General features: G+C 36.8%; 1 protein-coding gene across 1 annotated transcript; it reads right to left on the minus strand.

The window, feature by feature from the left end:
• Nucleotides 1-1,263: 1,263 nt before the first annotated feature.
• On the minus strand, nucleotides 1,264-18,684 carry LOC130909654 (serine/threonine-protein phosphatase alpha-2 isoform-like). The gene is made up of 7 exons (XM_057826386.1): nucleotides 18,257-18,684; nucleotides 15,526-15,657; nucleotides 9,963-10,193; nucleotides 9,763-9,867; nucleotides 6,736-6,959; nucleotides 6,507-6,641; nucleotides 1,264-1,912 (listed from the first exon to the last, which is right to left on the minus strand). Exons 1-7 carry the CDS (start codon nucleotides 18,309-18,311, stop codon nucleotides 1,817-1,819), a joined length of 978 nt encoding a protein of 325 aa, XP_057682369.1. The 5' UTR covers nucleotides 18,312-18,684; the 3' UTR covers nucleotides 1,264-1,816.
• Between the last annotated feature and the right edge of the window lie 75 nt (nucleotides 18,685-18,759).

The following is an 18,759-nucleotide window of genomic DNA, read 5'->3' on the forward strand; positions in this document are numbered from 1 at the left end:
CATTTCCATTTCAATTTAGTTATGTAAATTTGATTTATTGACATCTTTATGGCCATTTCTATTTTAATGTATTATTTTAACATTTTTGAATTTTTATTACATTTGCAATATTCATTTTCATTTGAACACAAAGTCAAAACTTTAAATTCTAAAGCATTAGTGCCATTTCGAGATATTTTTATTATTTCAACATTTTTCACTTTATATTCATCCATTTTATCATATATTTCCATTTCAATGTTTTTTAACGCCAACCCATAACATTTGATATACTGTATTTCCATGTTTATTTAGCCATTTTTATCATATTTTTACTTCCATTATAATTAACACCAACCCTTAACGTTTAGAATATTTCCGTTTTTTATGTTTATATATTAATTATATTCATATTGTAATTGCTCATTTATTTAAACCAGTCTTTAACATGTATTAATTTCTTGTTTAATTTATTGTAATCCAATTTTTATCATACATTTTAACGTATTTATTTCAATTTTACAAGAAGACATAACATGAAATCTTTAAAAAATTCTGCTGTTGTAAGCAAATTTAGTAATTACAATGCTGCCACCTACTGGACCACATTGGAATTACAGCACGAAATTCATGTTTGTTTACTATTCAAGTTGGCCAATTGTTCTTTTGTTGTACTCAGAACTCATTTTTTCAGCTCCCTGTTAACACCAACAGAAGCTAATATGTATTTTGTTATGCATTAGTAATTTAGTTTATAGGTATATTTATCTGTTTTTTGTTGGAACATGTTAGTACAATTTGTTAAGAGTATTTTTTTTTTTTAAATGTTAGCATTTTATAGCATTTAAGCTAGCGGATTTTACAATGCAAACTAGCAAATTGTTCTTTTGTTGTACTAAGAACCTCATTTGTAATGTTTTTTGCTCCCTATTAAGACCAAAATAAGCTAATGTGTATTTTTTATGCATTTGTAAAAAATATAAATATATATATGAATAATATTTGTAAATGTTTTACAATGCTGCTTGCTACTGGACCACAGTGGAATTACAGCACCAAATTCATGTTTGTCAGAAAAATACTTGACCCAAAAAAAAAAAAAAAAATTGCTTCCTATTATGTGGTTTACTGAAATGAGTTTATTACGAGTAGACTTTCAATCCATCCCACTTCAAATGGATTGGACGTCCAGTGCCGTCAATGTCAGTCAATGAGTTAATATATAATGAAAATAAACTTGATTTCCCATCTTTATTCCGTGGTCAAACAAAAAAGCCGACACAATTTTAACTCTGTATCTCAGATTCTCGCTTTATTGGTCAACTTGATGAAAGACTACAAAACGAATTCACAAAAAAATCTTTCAAGTAATCAAATCTGTACAAACCTAAACTGTCCGGCTTTTTTTTTTTTTTCTTCATTTTTTCTTTTTTACAGCTCTGGCTCATATGAATCTGAAGAGTTGAACGCGTGAGATTTTACAGTACGCCGGAAACGGGGGGGGGAAACAAAATACTCGCCCGCACGCACAATTTCCCGACCTGCTTTTTCAGTCAAATTGCTTTCGACGCGCACGTTCCATGGTTTGGACATCGCCGCGGTAAATAGTGGCAGGAGACAAAGGGAAAAGTAGAAATCTGAAAATCCTCTCGCGCATTCGCTCTTGACAATTCATAAACATTGAACAAGTACAGATTTAAAAAAAAAAGGGGTGGAAAAAAAGCCCTGGGTAAAAGGTTGGATTTCTGGCTGTTTACTGAAAGAAAGGAGAAGAGAGGTAGACAGGAAAGGAAGGAGCGAAGGGGACCAAAGGTGGAGGTCGGCCGCCCTACTGGTGTCATTTCTTAGCTTTCCTTGGTGGGGTGACAGGGCGGCCCGACCCCATGCCGCCTCCGCCGGTGTAGAAGAGCTTCTTGTCGGCAGGTTTCAGGATCTAAAGAAACACAAAAATATAAGATACAGTAGAGCAGTGCTGTTTTTGTCAACGTTGACGACAACGAAAATATTTTGTCAACAAACACTTTTCATGACGCGACAATTAGCTAAAAATGTGTTATGGGAGATTTTATGTGTAGTTAGCAAGCATTGTAGCAGTGTCTGTTCTGTCACTCGTGATAGTCAACCTCTGCCGCCACCTGCTGTCAACACTGTTGTCGTCCCACATCAGGGTCCCCCCAGAATTGATAAATCTAAATTCAAGGCTTTTAAGACCTTTTTTAATGCCATTTCAACTGAAAATTAATACTTTTCTCGCCCCCATTATTTAGACAATATTGAATCATATTTAAAAAATAAAGCACTGAACATCAAATTTAACCTCAATTACTAAGTCTGTTTGACAAAAGAATGCACATTTATTGAAGATACAATTAAAACAAAAAGTTTCGTGCCACAGACTGGCCCTCTTTATGTCATGACCTACCTTATTAAAATGTTGTAATAATAATCGTACTGTCAAGCGATTAATTTTTTAAAATCGCGACTAATAGCATGCTGTCAACAGTAAACTTGCACTTTTTTGAAATGCATAAATTATGTATTTCAATTTTTAAATACACTTGTTAGCACAGGAGTTCATCAAATTTAAGCCTCATTAGAAACAAGAAAAGTTTTCCTTTACACTTGTAAAGATGAATCAAATATGAATTTTCCACAAATAACTTGTAAAAAGGGAGGCACAGAAGAAGAGCATGTCTACTGTCTGACAGTTCTGAGATCAAGGGCTCAAGCGCGGGTTCTGTGTGAAGTTACCATTTTATTTTTGGGGTACCAGCTATAATTTTATCTTACATTAGACTGACTTTTTAAAGAATGAGCAACCTTTTGCAGGTGTTTTGAATTACACATCTGGCAAGTGTGTACAAAACTGAAGCTTTTCATCATATTCATTTTTTTTGGGGGGGGGGGGGGGGGGGTACATGCAAATTGACATACTCAATTTTGTTGGTTTAATCTACCAAAATAAAACAACTTTTACTTGATATTCAGAATTTTGGGGGCATACTGTATATAGTTTAAATAAATAAAAAATTAATATATCATTACTTCTGAGTGTTTTCATATTATTCATGACATAAAATTACCGCAATTAAATGTGAAAGATTGAATGATTGATTGAAAGAATAATTGAACTCACCAAAACGGCTGTCTCCCAACGCACTTATACAGTTCAGACACCTGAGTATTTCAGGGTAGTTCACGCTCATCAATCCACCTCAGAGAGCAATGTTTTGGGTTAAAATGCCCAACTTATGTTTTGCCTGAGAACGTGGATTTCACCCCAATCCTCAGTCTTTGTGCCCAAAAATAGTGCCTGGAGCCTCCATGGTGGAAGTTTTAGTGGTGCTCTCATTAAAATTATTTCATTCTGCATGTTCATTTACGGTTTATCGCTGTACTTTTATCAAAACATGCTCAAAAACAACGATAATGGGTCGCGCCAACAGCCAGACGGGTTCACGCTCGTCATGCTGCCTCAACATGCCCCATTTCGGCCATTAAAACCCAAAATTAAGTTTTTCCAGAATCAAGTCAACAGGATGATATCATGATACTCTTTCCCAGAGCCAGAGCTGGCGGCATTTGAGAATGAGCGAGCCTCGAATTTCAAACTACGGAATGCTAGAAGGGCCACAATTTATCGCGCAAAGTGGGTGATGCCGTTAGTAAATAGTTTAATTGAAAAATTCGTTAGAAATGTGTTTTACGGCCGGCCCAAACATCAGGCCGGCCCACCGGGAACTGTCCCGTTTCTCCCGATTAATCACTCCGGGCCTGGTACTGTGCGATTGCCTGCTGTTATGACGTTGATGCTAATGATGCTAACGGCGCGCATGCACGAGGTGCAGTGCATCGTAAAAATTCTACGCGTCATCTTCGTTATAGGTTTAAAAAAAAAAAAAAAAACATTGTCACGGATATAATTTAGGTTGCACTGAGATGTTCTTGAAAATTAAAACCGCGGTGAAAAAATTCCAGACTTACGACAGCTAATTTAATACTTTTAATACCTTTATGATGGAAAACTAAATTCAATGCCTTTTTATTACTTTTAATAACCCGCGGGTACCCTGCACATGCCTCCTAACATGCATTGCAGCGCTACAGATGTAAATAACAATCTAAATTCATGTTCTGTGCTAATTATTTCTTCAGTTACTGTTCCAGTTATTTCATTTATTGCTAGTTATAGTATTTGGTAACACTTTATTTGACAGTGGCACCATAAGACTGTCTTAAGACCATCATAATTGGTCATAATCATAAAAAAAAAAAAAAAAGAAGTGCACTACGTTTCATCACCAATGACAATTTCTACACTCATCATTGTACCCTTTATCAAAACGTTGGTATGTCCTCATTACAGTCAAGAAGAAATATCCATATCATGTTATTCATCTATAAGGATTTACTGTGCAAACTTCCGAACTACCTCACATCTCTCCTGTCATTAAAATCCAGTAATTACAAAACACGATCATCCAACTACTTAACCGTAAACATTCCATCCACTCGCACTAATGTTGGCAGAACTGGCTTTAGCTACTATGCTCCTCTTAAATGGAAAGACTTGCAAACCACTCTCAAACTACAATCAATCATTCATCTTGGTGATTTTAAATCTCTTTTGTCTGATGTTTTTACTGATTATTGTAACTGTTTTCGTTAGTGTATTTTGTGTTGTTTGATATTTGGGAATGTTTCTTTGTGCTCAGGCCTCTCTTGTAAAAGAGATTAATCTCAACGAGACTGCCTGATAAAATAAAGATAAAAATATATATATATTATGACATGACACTGCAGTTGTTAATATTGCTATTTAGATTTCTTCATTATTTTTGTTAGGTCAAAGTAGGGCATGAACAAAAAATCTGCTTTTACTCTGGAAAACAACAATTCACATTTTTGCCAATTTTCAGACATCATACTGTCTTAACAGGCTACTTAACCCTTTAACTCCGAACGTGTCGGATGCGACACGTTTACGCATATCATCTTTGAAGCCTCGTAACGCTGTAATTACGTCACCCACCTGCCCCTGGTTGTTCTCGTTTGAAAGTACGGAAGTTGATGTCCGCACCAGTTTTTATTTTAAGTCAATCGACCAAGAAAAACGGGAGATAATGTCATTTGAGTTTTATAGTTTTATTGCACTCATAAATATGCATTAAGACGCTGCATGGACCATGTATCTATCTCCATATTTCCATCATTTCTTGTCCTTTTTCAAAACCGAAAGCAGCACAAAAGACTACATATCCCAAGAGCCGTTCTGATGTCAATAAGGGCGAACCGAATGTGATCATTTTTAATAAATTTCCGAACGAGGCGCCAACTAATGATGCCAACTAATCTTATTTTTTTCTACTGAATGTTTATCCTAGCAAGTTAAATAAATATTATCAAGCTTCAAAACGGTTGGTCGAGCACGTTTGGTTGTCAGTGGGACTTCAATATTACAAATTTTGAAAAACGATTTGGGGATTTTTTTGTCTTTTTGGGTCCAAAATGTGGATTAAAGTTGGTCAGTGAAAAAAACAGTTTGGACATGAAGTTCAAGGTATCCTGAAAAAAGGGACCCAACTTGGCCATTGTGAAGTTTTTTCTTAAATATAAAGGCAACATCAAAGGCATGCAGCAAATTCGGCCAAAATAGGCTTAGGTGTTAAAGGGTTAATGAGGCTGCAACGACTAATCGATTAATAGATTAGTTGTCAACGAATTTGATCATCGATACAGTTGAAGGAAATAGTCATCCATACTTACAGCATCCCGAAAACAACTTTCAAGGTAAATTGTGAAGGTAATTGAAAGAAGTGACATTTATCGGATTAATCATTTTAATCAATGGATTATGAAGATAATCCTAAATTGCTGCCCTAATAAGTATTACAGTCCAAAAGACTAGGACAAAAATTAAAAGAGCTGCCAAAAACAACACTGGTCTGACGAGACGAGAATGAGATGAAAATTTGCCATAGTTTCCATCATAAGTTCACAAAGTATAACATTTCCCTATCGTATGTGCAATTAGCACGCATCGTAGCAGTGTTTGGTTGTGTCACTTGTGTGACGTGCTACAGAGCAAAATTTGTCATCGAAGTAATGTTGTAAAACGTAAAATTCATATTTTGTGATCATTATTTCTTCAGTTACTGTACAAGTTGTTTCATTACCTGCTAGCTATACTACATTATGCCACAACAATGTCACATGCGTTTCACTAAGTAATATGTTCTCAGAAATCTGTCTCAATCTGGGTACTGTATATGCAATATTTACACAGTTATGTTGTAGATTAGTAATAAAAATTAAAAAAAAAAAATAAAACACCAATCAGCACGCAAAGGAAGGCGAGTAGTAGCTTGAAGGAAAGTTTCTAAATTGGACGCCGTGCCAATGACGGTGGCAAAAGTCCCATCCAATTGAACCTGGAAGGGCTGGCAGTGATCCAATCAGTTCAAATGGATGGAACGTTGACCGCTACCAATGGCAGCGAACGTGGCATACAGGAATTCTCGGCTCACCTGGAAGGAGCACATGAGGGTCTCGTCCACGCTCATCATGGCGCCGGCGTTATCGAACTCGCCACAATAGTTGGGGGCGGAGAAGAGCGTCACCAGCTGCCGCTTGGCGAAAAACTCATACCCGTCCTCCACCACCTGAAATAGAGACCATGCTCAGTATTGGACAAAGAGAAGGAGTTCTTTGCTGCCATCTGCTGACAGAAGCAATCCATCGTTGACTACGTCAAACCTGATGGGCTCGGCAGATGAGGTCCATGTCGTGCTTGTGGAGGAACTTGGTGACCACGTCGGCGCCGAAGGTGAAAGAGACACCGCGGTCGTTCTCACCCCAGCCCAGCACGTCCTTGTCGGGGTCGGCCCAGAGCAGGTCGCACAGCAAACCCTGATCCGGCACGTCGGTGGGCCGCATCACCCGCCGTACCTGCTCCATGGACTGCAGGTCCGGAGACAGCCCTGCCACAAACCCACGTGACGTCTTTGTTGATATATTCACTAATGCCAATGTTGATGGTTGAGACAGTTATGAAACACGTCAAACCAAACAATTACTGTTACTCATAGACAAAAATAGACTTTCATTCCATTTGGATCGTTTTTCTCTAGGTCGCGGTGAATCATTTCAAAATCATTCTATTTTTTTTTATTTAACAAATTATTTGACTTTTTACTAAACTTTCAGAGGATGTTTAAGGTCACCCTCTTCAAGGATTGATAAAAATTCACCAATTTTAATTCTACAATCAAAGTTTCAAGATTCTTGCCAATTTTTCTAGCCTGCCTGTTTGAAGATTCCCGCCAAATTTTAAAGCTAACAGTTTCAAGACTCCCACCAATTACTTGAGGTTAACAGTTTCAAGACTCCCACCTCTAATATAGCTGAATAAGCAGCTAAGCACTTTATGTACAGTAATTTTCGGACTATAAGCCACCACCCACCAAATATGACACAAAAATGGCATTTGTTCATAGATAAACCCCACTGGACAATAAGCCGCAGCTGTCCTCACAGCATTATGGGATATTTACACTAAAAGGTATAAACCGGTAACAGTTTATTTGACAGCGGTATCATAAGACTGTCATAAGACCAAATGAACCACCATGAAACTATGAACCAATTAGCAACAACGCTTCATTGCTTCAAGAAACTTTATTTGGCCATCACTGCTCCCTTGGGGGAGAGTCAACATCTTGCTGTCAACACTGTTATCGCCAATATGCCTCCTAGCATGCATTGCAGCGCTACAGATGTAAACAATCAGAGTTTATATTCTGTGCCAATTATTTCTTCAATTACTGTTCCAGCTGTTTAATTAATTACTAGTTAATGGTATTTGGTAACACTATTTGACAGTGGCGCCATAACACAATCATAATTATGACATGATGACACTGTCACGAGCATTAATGAATTCTTCTAACAGATGCCATTTCGTGTTATCTGGCAAATTATCTCACTTTTGAACGGATGTAAAAGATCCTACCTGGACATAAATGGAGGGACATAATTTGCTGATAACACTGAATGACATCTGTCATAAGCATTCACTAATGCCCATGAAAGTGTCATGTCATAATTATGACGGTCTTATGACAGTCTTATGACGCCTATTAACCCAAATAAATCAACAAATAAGCCGCATTTGACCATAAGGCGCAGGATGCAAAATGAGGGCAAAAAAGTAGGGGCTTATAGTATGAAAATTACGGTACATGCATCTTAGCTGGGAACTACCACAAAGCATTAGTATAAATCCTCTTATTGATTATAATTTGATGTATATGAGCCCAAAAGATTAAGGATTTCCTTATTTATGAAGCAGCTTCGAAAATATAGACTCAGGAGATGAACAATACTATTCCAATTCATTAATATGTCACCTATGTAAAACTATGCAAAGGTACTACGTAGCACAGAGCTAAGACAAAGGTATTACTATAAATCATTAGTGCTGCAACGATTAATCAACTCAAGTATTCGATTAGAAAACAACATTCGAATTCAATTTTGTTGCTTCGAGTATTCGTTTAATTATAGTGGCGTTGTAATTGTTTATTTTGAAAGTATGTGAATTTAATTTTATTGATTTCATACACAGCCCTCTGGTCTGCCTCTTTTCACATGGCTGAATCCAACTGCTCCCTGTTAAGACCAATGTAAGCTAAGTTTTTGTTTGTGCGCATGTCTTTTAATGCATTCATAATTTAGTTTATAGGTATATTTGGGGGGGAATATGTGTCTGAACTATTTGTTAAGAGCATTGTTAAAAAAATAAAATAAAAAAAAAACTTTAGCATTTTATAGCATTTAAGCTAGCGGATTTTTTCTATGTAAATTAGCCAATTGTTCTTTTGTTGTATTTAGATCATTTAAAAGACAAAAAAAATTATACCGTTTGAGGATCAGCTCAGGTATTTTAATTTTTCATGTTCCTTATCCGATTACTCGATTATTCGATCTAACTAGTCCATCGATTAATCGACTAAAATATTCGATAGCTGCAGCCCTATAAATCATTCTATTGATATCAATAATTTGATGTAGATGAGCCAAAATATGAAGTTTCTTATTTGTAAAACCAATTTCGATAACACAAAATGCTTATATAATAATGATAACTTTGATATTAACAGAGGTGGCAACGCGCTACGTAAAGTACGTAGCGGCTCATTTAGCAACATTAGCCCTACGTAATACTACGACTTTTATTCTCGTGGTAATAGTATGAGAAACAGACTTGTACAGTTACTTCGAGATACAAAGTTGCACCGTTACTACGAGATTAAAAAAAAAAAAGTTAATGAATAGTACAAGAATAAAAATCGTATTATTATGTAGGGGTAATGTAGCTTAATTACGTAGCTTCCAGTTACATAGTGGGTTATTCAGCTACATAACTCCTTGTAATAACACAACTTTTATTCTCGTAGTAATAGTGCGACTTTAATCTCGTCGTCCTATTTTTTTTCTTCTTATCTGGTTATACTCATATTTTCAAGCTCAAAATCTAATACTTCGATAAACCTACCACATAACTGCATATTTTGCATTCAAACTAACCGTGACATTTTTTTTGTAATGTTAATGATTAAAAAAATATATAATTAAAAACTCTTTCCAAATACTAAGTAAAACAAGTGTGACTTCACAACTCAACCAGAACCGAAGACGGTCTTAAAGTTGGCGAGACATGGCTGTTGACAGTCAACACCGAGCTAGCGACGACCCGCTGTTTGTTATTCTTATGTCACCAACCTCCGTGGCAGCAGAAAATCTTCTCGTCAACAATGGCGGCGACTGGCAAACAGTTGAAACAGTCGGTGAATGTCTTCCACAGCTTTATGTTGTACCGCCTCTTACCTGTTGACCCAAAAAAATATCATTGCTATCTTATCTGAATGCTAATAAAGCTCTTTAGCGGTAACGTGTTGCGTCACACTATGCACGAAACATACACTCGTCGTAGAAGCCGTATATCCTGTTTATGGAGGCACACTCGTGGTTTCCCCTCAGCAGGAAGAAGTTCTCTGGGTATTTGATCTTGTAGGCCAGCAAGAGGCAGATGGTCTCCAGTGACTGCTTGCCTCGGTCCACGTAGTCGCCCAGGAACAAGTAGTTGCTCTCCGGCGGGAAGCCCCCGTATTCGAACAGCCTCATTAGGTCGTAGTATTGTCCGTGAACATCCCCTGGTGACATGTTCAAAGAGTTTTTCAATTTAATGCTCAGAGCTGCAGTCTCCACCATTGACGGGGATAGACATCCGATCATGTGGCTCTTTTTTCAACCAAACTATTTGAACTGGGGCTCCCACTTCAAACGGATTGGACGTCTAGCGCAGTCAATGGCAGCCCAACGATTTCTGTGCCAATTGCTAACATGTAGAAGATCATATTCCATGACGGACTATCATTGTGAAATTAATCTCATAATGGTCTAAAAAAAATGTTTTAGCCTATTTGGCTAATAGTCTTATTAAGGGATGTCCCGATCCAGCCATTTTTCAAAGGATCAGAAGCAGATTAGTCATTAATGCTATGTGTAATTTTAAAAAAAAACGTATTGTGCTGGCTAGAGTCGCCAGTGTTTAGAGCCAGTTAACATTTTACAGTACATTACTGCCACCTTGTGTTCATAATAATTCACTGCATCCATCATGTGATGCAGTTTTGAACATGCTCATTCACTTTCACAGTACACAGTAGGGGTGGGAATCTCTTCCTACCTCACGATACAATACGATTTGTGATACAAAACTCACGATAAAGATGATCTCACGATATGACGATTAAGAGTGTGACAATATCTCGATACAGCGATATATCGCGATATTTTGCAACCTGATCGGTTATCGATATGCTCCCGCCAAGTATCGATACTTTTATTTGACATATTGGCCATACAATGCAGTATGGATGCTGTAAACTGCTGTTTGTTGAGCAATTCCTTGGCGGTCCACTAGGGGCGCTCAACAGTGGCGGTGAAGGTAAAGTGCGAACACGTCGCCTAGAGAAGAAGAGCGGCCCCAAGTGGGTTGAAAAAAATTAAAAAGCTTCGTGAGAACGGTGGAGGAAAAGTGAGAAAAATATTGCTGAAAATAACACATGTGGACACACTTTGGAATTTACACCAATAATAATGGAAGTAAGGTGAACAAGGACTTTGCTGTATGCAAGAAATGCCTCATAAAATAAGGTTCACTGGCAGCTGGTGACTAATTAGACACCGGATTTCAATGGAGCATCACTTGAGGTAAGAAAGTTTTGCAATGTACTAGTAATTGATTTTTTAATTTACATGTATTATTTTGATGACATTTGGTTTTGAATGATAAAAAAATGAACCAGGACCCTAAACTGGATGAAAATGAATAGCGAACAAGCCTACATGAATTTACTGATTTATTTGATATTACTTGACAACCACTTTCCATCTAGTTTACTACACAAACTGTTATCACTGCCATTTTGATACAATAAGCTATAAAAACGGTTTGAATAGCTTCCAAGATATATAAGGTGACGTGGATGATAATTAATGTAGCCTACATATTAAAGATAGGTAATTATTGATTTTTTAATTTCTATACATTCAATTAATATTTTTTTAATTCACTCAATACTTCAAATACACACAAAAACCAGGATTTCATTTTTTTAAAATTTATTTTGTTGTTTTTAAGGTGAGGAAGAATGTAACTGACTGAGTCTGACATCTCAAATGCTGAAGCAGATGGTGGAAGTGCTCAAACCAATGCTTTTGACAACAAAGGTCATATACAAAGAAAAGACCCACCAATTTTATCCTTGCCCCACTCCAAGCTCAACTGCTGACTGACACCTGCAGCACTGTTAAAAATTTTCAAAAGATTTAAAACTTAAGAAATTAAGGGTGTCATTCATCATGAGTTCTCCAAGAAATATCAGTGGTTGTGGTTTGTTTCCTCTATATGTTCAGGTACACAATTATCAGTAGATTTATATTTTACAGCAATGTTGCACTGAAAAGGTGTCACTGTTTAATAAATGACTTAAACAGTATTTTTTCTATTTTGAAATATATATTTTTTTTTCGTTTCAACAGTTGTAACATAGAAAATCATGTATCAAATTTCTGGCCAATGTATCGATATTTGCTGTATCGTGATATCGTGAGATAATCGTTATCGTGAGCCTTGTATCGCGAATCGTATCGTATCGTGAGGTGCCTTGAGGTTCCCACTCCTAATGGCGATACAACGATTATTGATACATTGGTCAGGAAATCATTCTAGGATATTCTAGAAAACAACTAATAAACAGAAAAATAAGCTATCTTCATCTTTCTGCAATTTGAACTGGGAGGGTGGCAGCAAATGAACCCCTCCCACTTCAAACGGGCCCCAGCCACTTTTATGGCCGTCAGTGGCAGCCAATGCCAGACAACGAGGACATTTTGGGCCATTTCAGGTCCTGTTGATTTTCTGTGGGGCATTTTATGGGTCACTTCCTGTTGATTTTGGGGCATATTATGGGTCACTTCCTGTTGATTTTGAGTTACAGAAAAGGCAGTTACCCAGGAATGAACAGGTAGTGACTCAAACTCAACAGGAATTGACCTGTAAATGCTCAAAAATGATAGGAAAGTGACATGTAAATGCCCCAAAAATCGGAAAGAGTGACTGTGAGTGCTCTGGTATCAAATATTCGCCCTTCCAGTCTTAATGGATTGGGCGTTGAGCGCCGTCAATGGCAGCCACCGAGTTAACTGAGACAACATTATAGTGGAATATTTTGGTAGCACCTTGTTGGTTTTTTTTCTTTATAAAACTTTTTAAAACAATATTTCAAATATTGGCATGAGCATATCGATAACCTTTTGGGATGAAAAGTATCACATCATCATTTCGATATTTTGTCACACCCCTAGTACACAGCCTGTCGGTCGCATTGACGCTGTTGAGTGCTTTCTGTTACGTTTCTGCCTTGGAAACTATATGCAAGTATTTTACAGCTATATAGTGCTGCAACGATTAATCGGTTAACTCGAGTAATTTGATTAGAAAAAAAGCTTAAAATTAAATTTTGCTGCTTCGAGTATTTGTTTAATTAAAATGCCGTCGAAATGGTATGTTTTGAAAGTATTTGCATTTATATTTATTGATTTGGGTGGATACACTGCCCTCTAGTGGCAACAATGAATATGACATACAGTGGGGAGAACAAGTATTTGATACACTGCCAATGGGTTTTCCCCATTGTGAGTGTATCAAATACTTGTTCCCCCCACTGTAACTCATTTTACATGGCTGAATCCAGCTGCTCCCTGTTAAAACCAACATAAGGTAAGTTTTTGTTTGAGCAAATATTTTCTTTAATGCATTCATAATTTAGATTGAGGACGTATTTCGCCGTTTGTTGTGGGAATATGTGTTTGAACGATTTGCTAAGCGCATTGTAAAAAAAAAAAAAAAAAAAAAAAAAAGGCATTTTATAGCATTTAAGCTAGCAGACGTTTGCTATGCAAGTAAGCCATTTGTTCTTTTGTTGTACTTAGAGCCTCATTTTTTATTTTTATTTTTATATACAATTTGAGGCTGGACACGGTATTTTAATTTGTTATATTACTAATCCGATTACTCGATTATTCACAGATTAATCGACTACTAAAATAATCGATAGCTGCAGCCCTACATCCACACCAACCTGTTAATATTCAGTATAAAGTGTATCACAAAAGAGTACACCCCTCTCATTTTCTGCAGATATTCTAATTATCTTTTCATGGGACAACACTGACAAAATGACAATGAAAAGTAGTCTGTGTGCAGCTTGTATAATAGAGTTCATTTATTTTCCCCTCAAAATAACTCAAAATATAGCCATTAATATCTAAACCCCTGGTAACAAAAGTGAGTACACCCCTTAGAAACTACGTACATCCGTAATTGTCCAAATTGAGTACTGCTTGTCATTTTCCCTCTAAAATGTTATGTGACTCGTTACAGGAGAGATTGAAGAGATGGGGGGGGGGGGTCAGCCTGTTAGTCCTCAGACCACACGGGGCACTCTACATCAGATTGGTGTGCATGGCTGTCACCCCAGGAGGAAGCCTCTTCTCATGACGGTACACAAGAAAGGTTTGCTGAAGACATGTCAAAAAAGCACATGGATTACAGGACCCATGTCCTATGGTCTGCTGAGACGGGCGGGCTTTCTGCGAGGGGTGCACTCACTTTTGTGATACACTGTATGTGTGTTTATGGGGAAAAGCTATATGAACAAAATTTGTTTACAAGTGCTGCTGTATGAAAGCTAACCTATACTTATAGCTTGTTGCTCAAGTTTAGTGTGGCGTCTACATGGTATTTGTATACCAGCGTGTATTGTGCAGTTGTGTTGAATGAATGCATGTTGCTTTGTTTCTTTTACTAACTTCAATTACTTCATATAAAAACAAGAAAAGACCAAGCCTAGTGTATTATTTGAGGGCGTACAATGTTAGCTGGCTGTTATTGCGCAAGGAAACGCACTGTTTTGGGCATGTTTAAGAGCTAAAATGTAACAAAATAATCCAGAAATACAATGGCGTTGCCAATAAAAATTTTTTTTTTTTAAAACCTCAACACTCCCAGAAAAAAAGAGGAGGCCCAAGTACCGTAAATAGTACAGTACTGTAACATGTTCAGAACTTTTGCTCAAATTAATAAAAAATTTTTTTTTTTTGTATTGGATCAGGACTCTGCATCGGCAGATTCTCAAAATCAGGTGACTCGGGACGCAAAAATAATATGCGATCGGGACATCCAAAGTCTTATTTATTTATAGTTTTTTTTTTTTTTTTTTAAAGTAAAAAAGGCTAAAAAAAAATAATAATAAGAGCGTATTTTTCCTTATTTTTTTAAACTCATTAGAATATCTAAAATTAAAGGGAAAGAACTGTAAATACTCTAAATTATTTCATTTGATTAAAAAACATTTTAAATATATATATACACACACACACACACACACACACACACAGTGTTTTTTACTTGTATTCATTCATATTATATTTTAAATAGAAAAAAACAGTAAATGTTCTATTTTTTTGTTTAAACTAAAAATGGCATTTTAAATACTGTATATAGAATATACAGTATGTTGTCTTATTTTGTTTTTTTTTTCCAACAAAAAAATTAAAAACGGTATCGACTTTATGAACTTATTTTTCGATAAAAAAATAATTTTAAAAAAATTATATATATACTGTATATATACAGTATATATATGATAAACATCCCCATTTCTGTAGTCTACAATGAAAGCTCTTAATTTCGTAATCAATAAAAATCAAAAACTTGCATCTGCTTTGCTTTGGAAAGCAATGATTCAGTTGCACAGTTACATAATCTTCACACATTTCTCAAAATTCTGACATATCAACAATGAAAATAATCATTTGCGGCAGCCGCTCTTTATATGACAATGTGGGTCTGCAGTGCAGTACGGCGACAATAAGCATTTTGGAAAAGTTCCCAAAATGCCCAAACGCAAGTCTCACCACAAATCTTAAGAGGCGCCTCCAGTTCCAGCAGGATTGGCTGGCTGAGGAAGATCTCCCTGGATTTCAGGCAAAGACCCCGGATCTCGTTTTCTGTCAACTGGACGTTCTTGCCAGGTCTGGAGCCTTTCACTGCAACCGGGCAAACAGAGCGGCAATGAGAAAACAACAAGAAACCACTCAGACATATCAACTCATAGAAATCCAGTTGGACTGGGAGTCAGTGGTGGAATGTAATGACTTAGAAGTACTTTATTACTCTACTTAAGTACACTTTTGTGTATCCGTACTTTACTTGAGTACAAATATGAAGTAGTACGTTTTCACTTTTAAAGCATGTATCTGTACTTTTTACTCCGCTAGTTTTCAAATTGTCGCCTGTGTTACACGTCACTTTTGTTTATTTTCCTTTTTTTCCCTCATTGTCAATTGATAGTTTTATTTTAATGCCTCCGTCGCAACCGCTAAGCCCCGTGCAACTATACCGTAACTGAGCACTAGAGGCAGCAACACGAGTAAAAGCAAGATTATGCAGGTGAACAAGATATTGATCAATGAAACCAACAGTGAGCGCAGCCCGCCTTTAGATGGGTGTTGCACATTCTTGTACAGTAGGTGGCGGTGTGCACCTTATAATTGCTTGCAATCTGCCATTAAGATAAATTTTTGAGTTTTTCAGCTTGTTAAGCTTCTATTTAAAGTGACGTCAATTTTATTGTTTTTCCATTATATAGTTTTCAATAAAACTGAGCAGTCAATGATTTTTATCGTTATTTCTTTGATTATTGACTTAGATCTCTATTAGTGCTGCAACGATTAATCGATTAACTCGAGTATTCGATTAGAAAAAAAGATTTAAATTAAAATTTGCTGCTTTGAGTATTCGTTAAATTAAAGTGGTATTGTAATGGGGCGTATGAAGAGGACGCTGTGATACATACACAGACAGTAGAGGTCCCTCTTAGCCAACTGGATGCCAGGAATGCAAGGCAATAGCCAATGCAGGAGCAGCTACAAGTATGTTACATTCAGTAAACTCTGGGAGCTGCGCGTACCAGCCATACTGTGTTTTTGCCTTTCTTATCCTGAAATTTCTTCCTTAACAAGAGGCAATGTTTTCCCGTTGAAGCATGTCTTAACCTGAAAATTCTGTATGTAGAGCATCTGTAAGTAAAGGTACCAATGTGTATACAGTGGTACATCTACATACAGAGTTCATTCGTTCCAGGACCTTGTTTTTAAGTCGAAATGGTTATATGTCGAGCGGGATTTTCCCATAGGAACACATTATAATTCCATTAATTCGTTCCACAGCCCAAAAACCTACACTAAATCCTTAATACTGCTGGTACTATTACAAATGGCAATTACACATAGCAAAACAAATAAATTATAAAATCGGAATGATAAAATAATAAAAATAATAATTCCTGTAATAATGTAACGAATCGGGTTCTAATTTGGCGGACGTTATTTGCTGTACCTGAACGCACCACCCCCGAGAGCGGTGAGCTTGAGTGTTTCACCTTCACTTTCAATGTTTTCTTGAGAACACAGTCAACTTTGGCGGTCAGGAGGTGTTTTGTGTTGAATAAGTTGTGAAATAAATGATAAAAACGTGACGAGGCTGGTGATTTCTTTGGCGATATTACCACTATTATAATTGTAAGCTTAACTTATCAAGACTGGCAAACGGTGGTCGGAGGAGGACCGTGGAGATGCATAGTTGAGCCAGTTCACAGATGCGCACCCCACGCTCATATTTTTCTATAATTTGCATCTTCATTTAGAAGTGTCAGCTTTTTCCTTGTTTCACCACCTGTACCAACCTTTTTGAAACCTGTGTTGATTTCTCGCACAAGAAAATCCGCCGTGCGTTCGTCTGCGGTGCTGTCATGTCGTCGTATTTCGTCGGATGTATAAACAAATGGCGAGTCAATTTTTACATTGGATGTCGAAAAGATCGTGTGTCAAAGCAATCGTATGTCGAGGTACCACTGTATAACATTTTTGCATCGAGAGAAAATACTTTTTTTTTTCTTGTAAATTTGAAAGAAAGTACTTATGTACTTTTACTTGTGTCTTTTTTTTTTTGTTTGTTAGATACCTGTACATTCACTTAATTTTTGCACCTGTACCTGTAACAGTCTACTCAGCAATTCAAATTTATAGCACCAGTTTATAACTTTACAACCTTTTATGATATTTGTCTGTGTTTTACAGCCAGACAAAAATGATTCAATTCACTTCTTTGCAAAAATTGTTTTTAATTATGTGGTACGTTGACCACAATTTAGTCATTTTATGCAGTTATTACTCTGAAATGTGTCTGGAGCATGCTAGCATGTGTGAGTTTAGTTATGAAAATGTTTTGAAATTACATTTTCTTAGTTAAATTATTGTTTTTAATCGTCTCCAAAGTGGGTTGCGACCAATTTTATAAATAAAAAAAACATTTGCGCGCGTATTTTATAACATTTTGGCGATACTATTTAAATCGAATAAAATATTTTCAATTCAAGGACACACAAACTAAGCGAAATTAATCCAAAAAACGCATTATGATATTTTCCCTTATTAAAAATGTATATTAAGTGACTTTTAATTCGTCAATGTGAATGCAAAAAGAGAAAAATTACGAAAATACATACATACAGCACCGATTAGTGGTCTAACAAACTTGGTTAAAATGGCTACCGCGGTAGAAGACCGAAATGATCGAAGTCTTTACCTTCCAGCAGACGCTGAATGATGGAATCAATGTTCAGTTTGTCGGCCTCCGCCATGTTTGCCGTCGAATCCGAATATTTTTCTTCAGAAACACCAACAAGCCAAAAGCGTAGTAGTGAGTGACAGAGGGCTCCTGAGTAATTTTTTTTTTTTTTTTTCCTCAACTAGTTCAGCGGTAATCGGCTATCGTTAGCCAGCGAGCTAGCTAACCTTGGGAAAGAATGAGCAAGCCAAACGGCAGTCTACCGGGCTCGCTCAATGCGAAATAGACGACATATACTTCCAAAACTTAAGCGAGTCAACTAGTTCCCCTGAGATATTCGAATTTAAAGGGGTTGGTCGATGGATTTCGTTGTTCTTGCCGTGGCAGCTTAGCACCATGCCATCGACAAAAAAAGAAGACTGAATGAGCGTTAGCGTGAAAGGTTGGGCGGAAGTGACGACAACGAATACAGAGCTCCCATTGGTCCGTTTACTGCAAAGGCGGGGTTAGCGGGATTCAAT

The sequence above is a fragment of the Corythoichthys intestinalis genome, chromosome 21, assembly GCF_030265065.1.
Source record: "Corythoichthys intestinalis isolate RoL2023-P3 chromosome 21, ASM3026506v1, whole genome shotgun sequence".
Classification (NCBI taxonomy): domain Eukaryota; kingdom Metazoa; phylum Chordata; class Actinopteri; order Syngnathiformes; family Syngnathidae; genus Corythoichthys; species Corythoichthys intestinalis.

What these genes read in the sequence shown, in the direction of transcription:
- LOC130909654 (XM_057826386.1), bottom strand. Translation starts at nt 18,311, where the DNA reads ATGGCGGAGGCCGACAAACTGAACATTGATTCCATCATTCAGCGTCTG. An exon ending in CATTCAGCGTCTGCTGGAAG is followed by an intron (nt 15,658 to 18,256) that starts GTAAAGACTTCG and finishes GCCCGGTTGCAG; the next exon opens with TGAAAGGCTCCAGACCTGGC. An exon ending in CCCTCATGTGCTCCTTCCAG is followed by an intron (nt 1,913 to 6,506) that starts GTGAGCCGAGAA and finishes GTGTTTCTTTAG; the next exon opens with ATCCTGAAACCTGCCGACAA.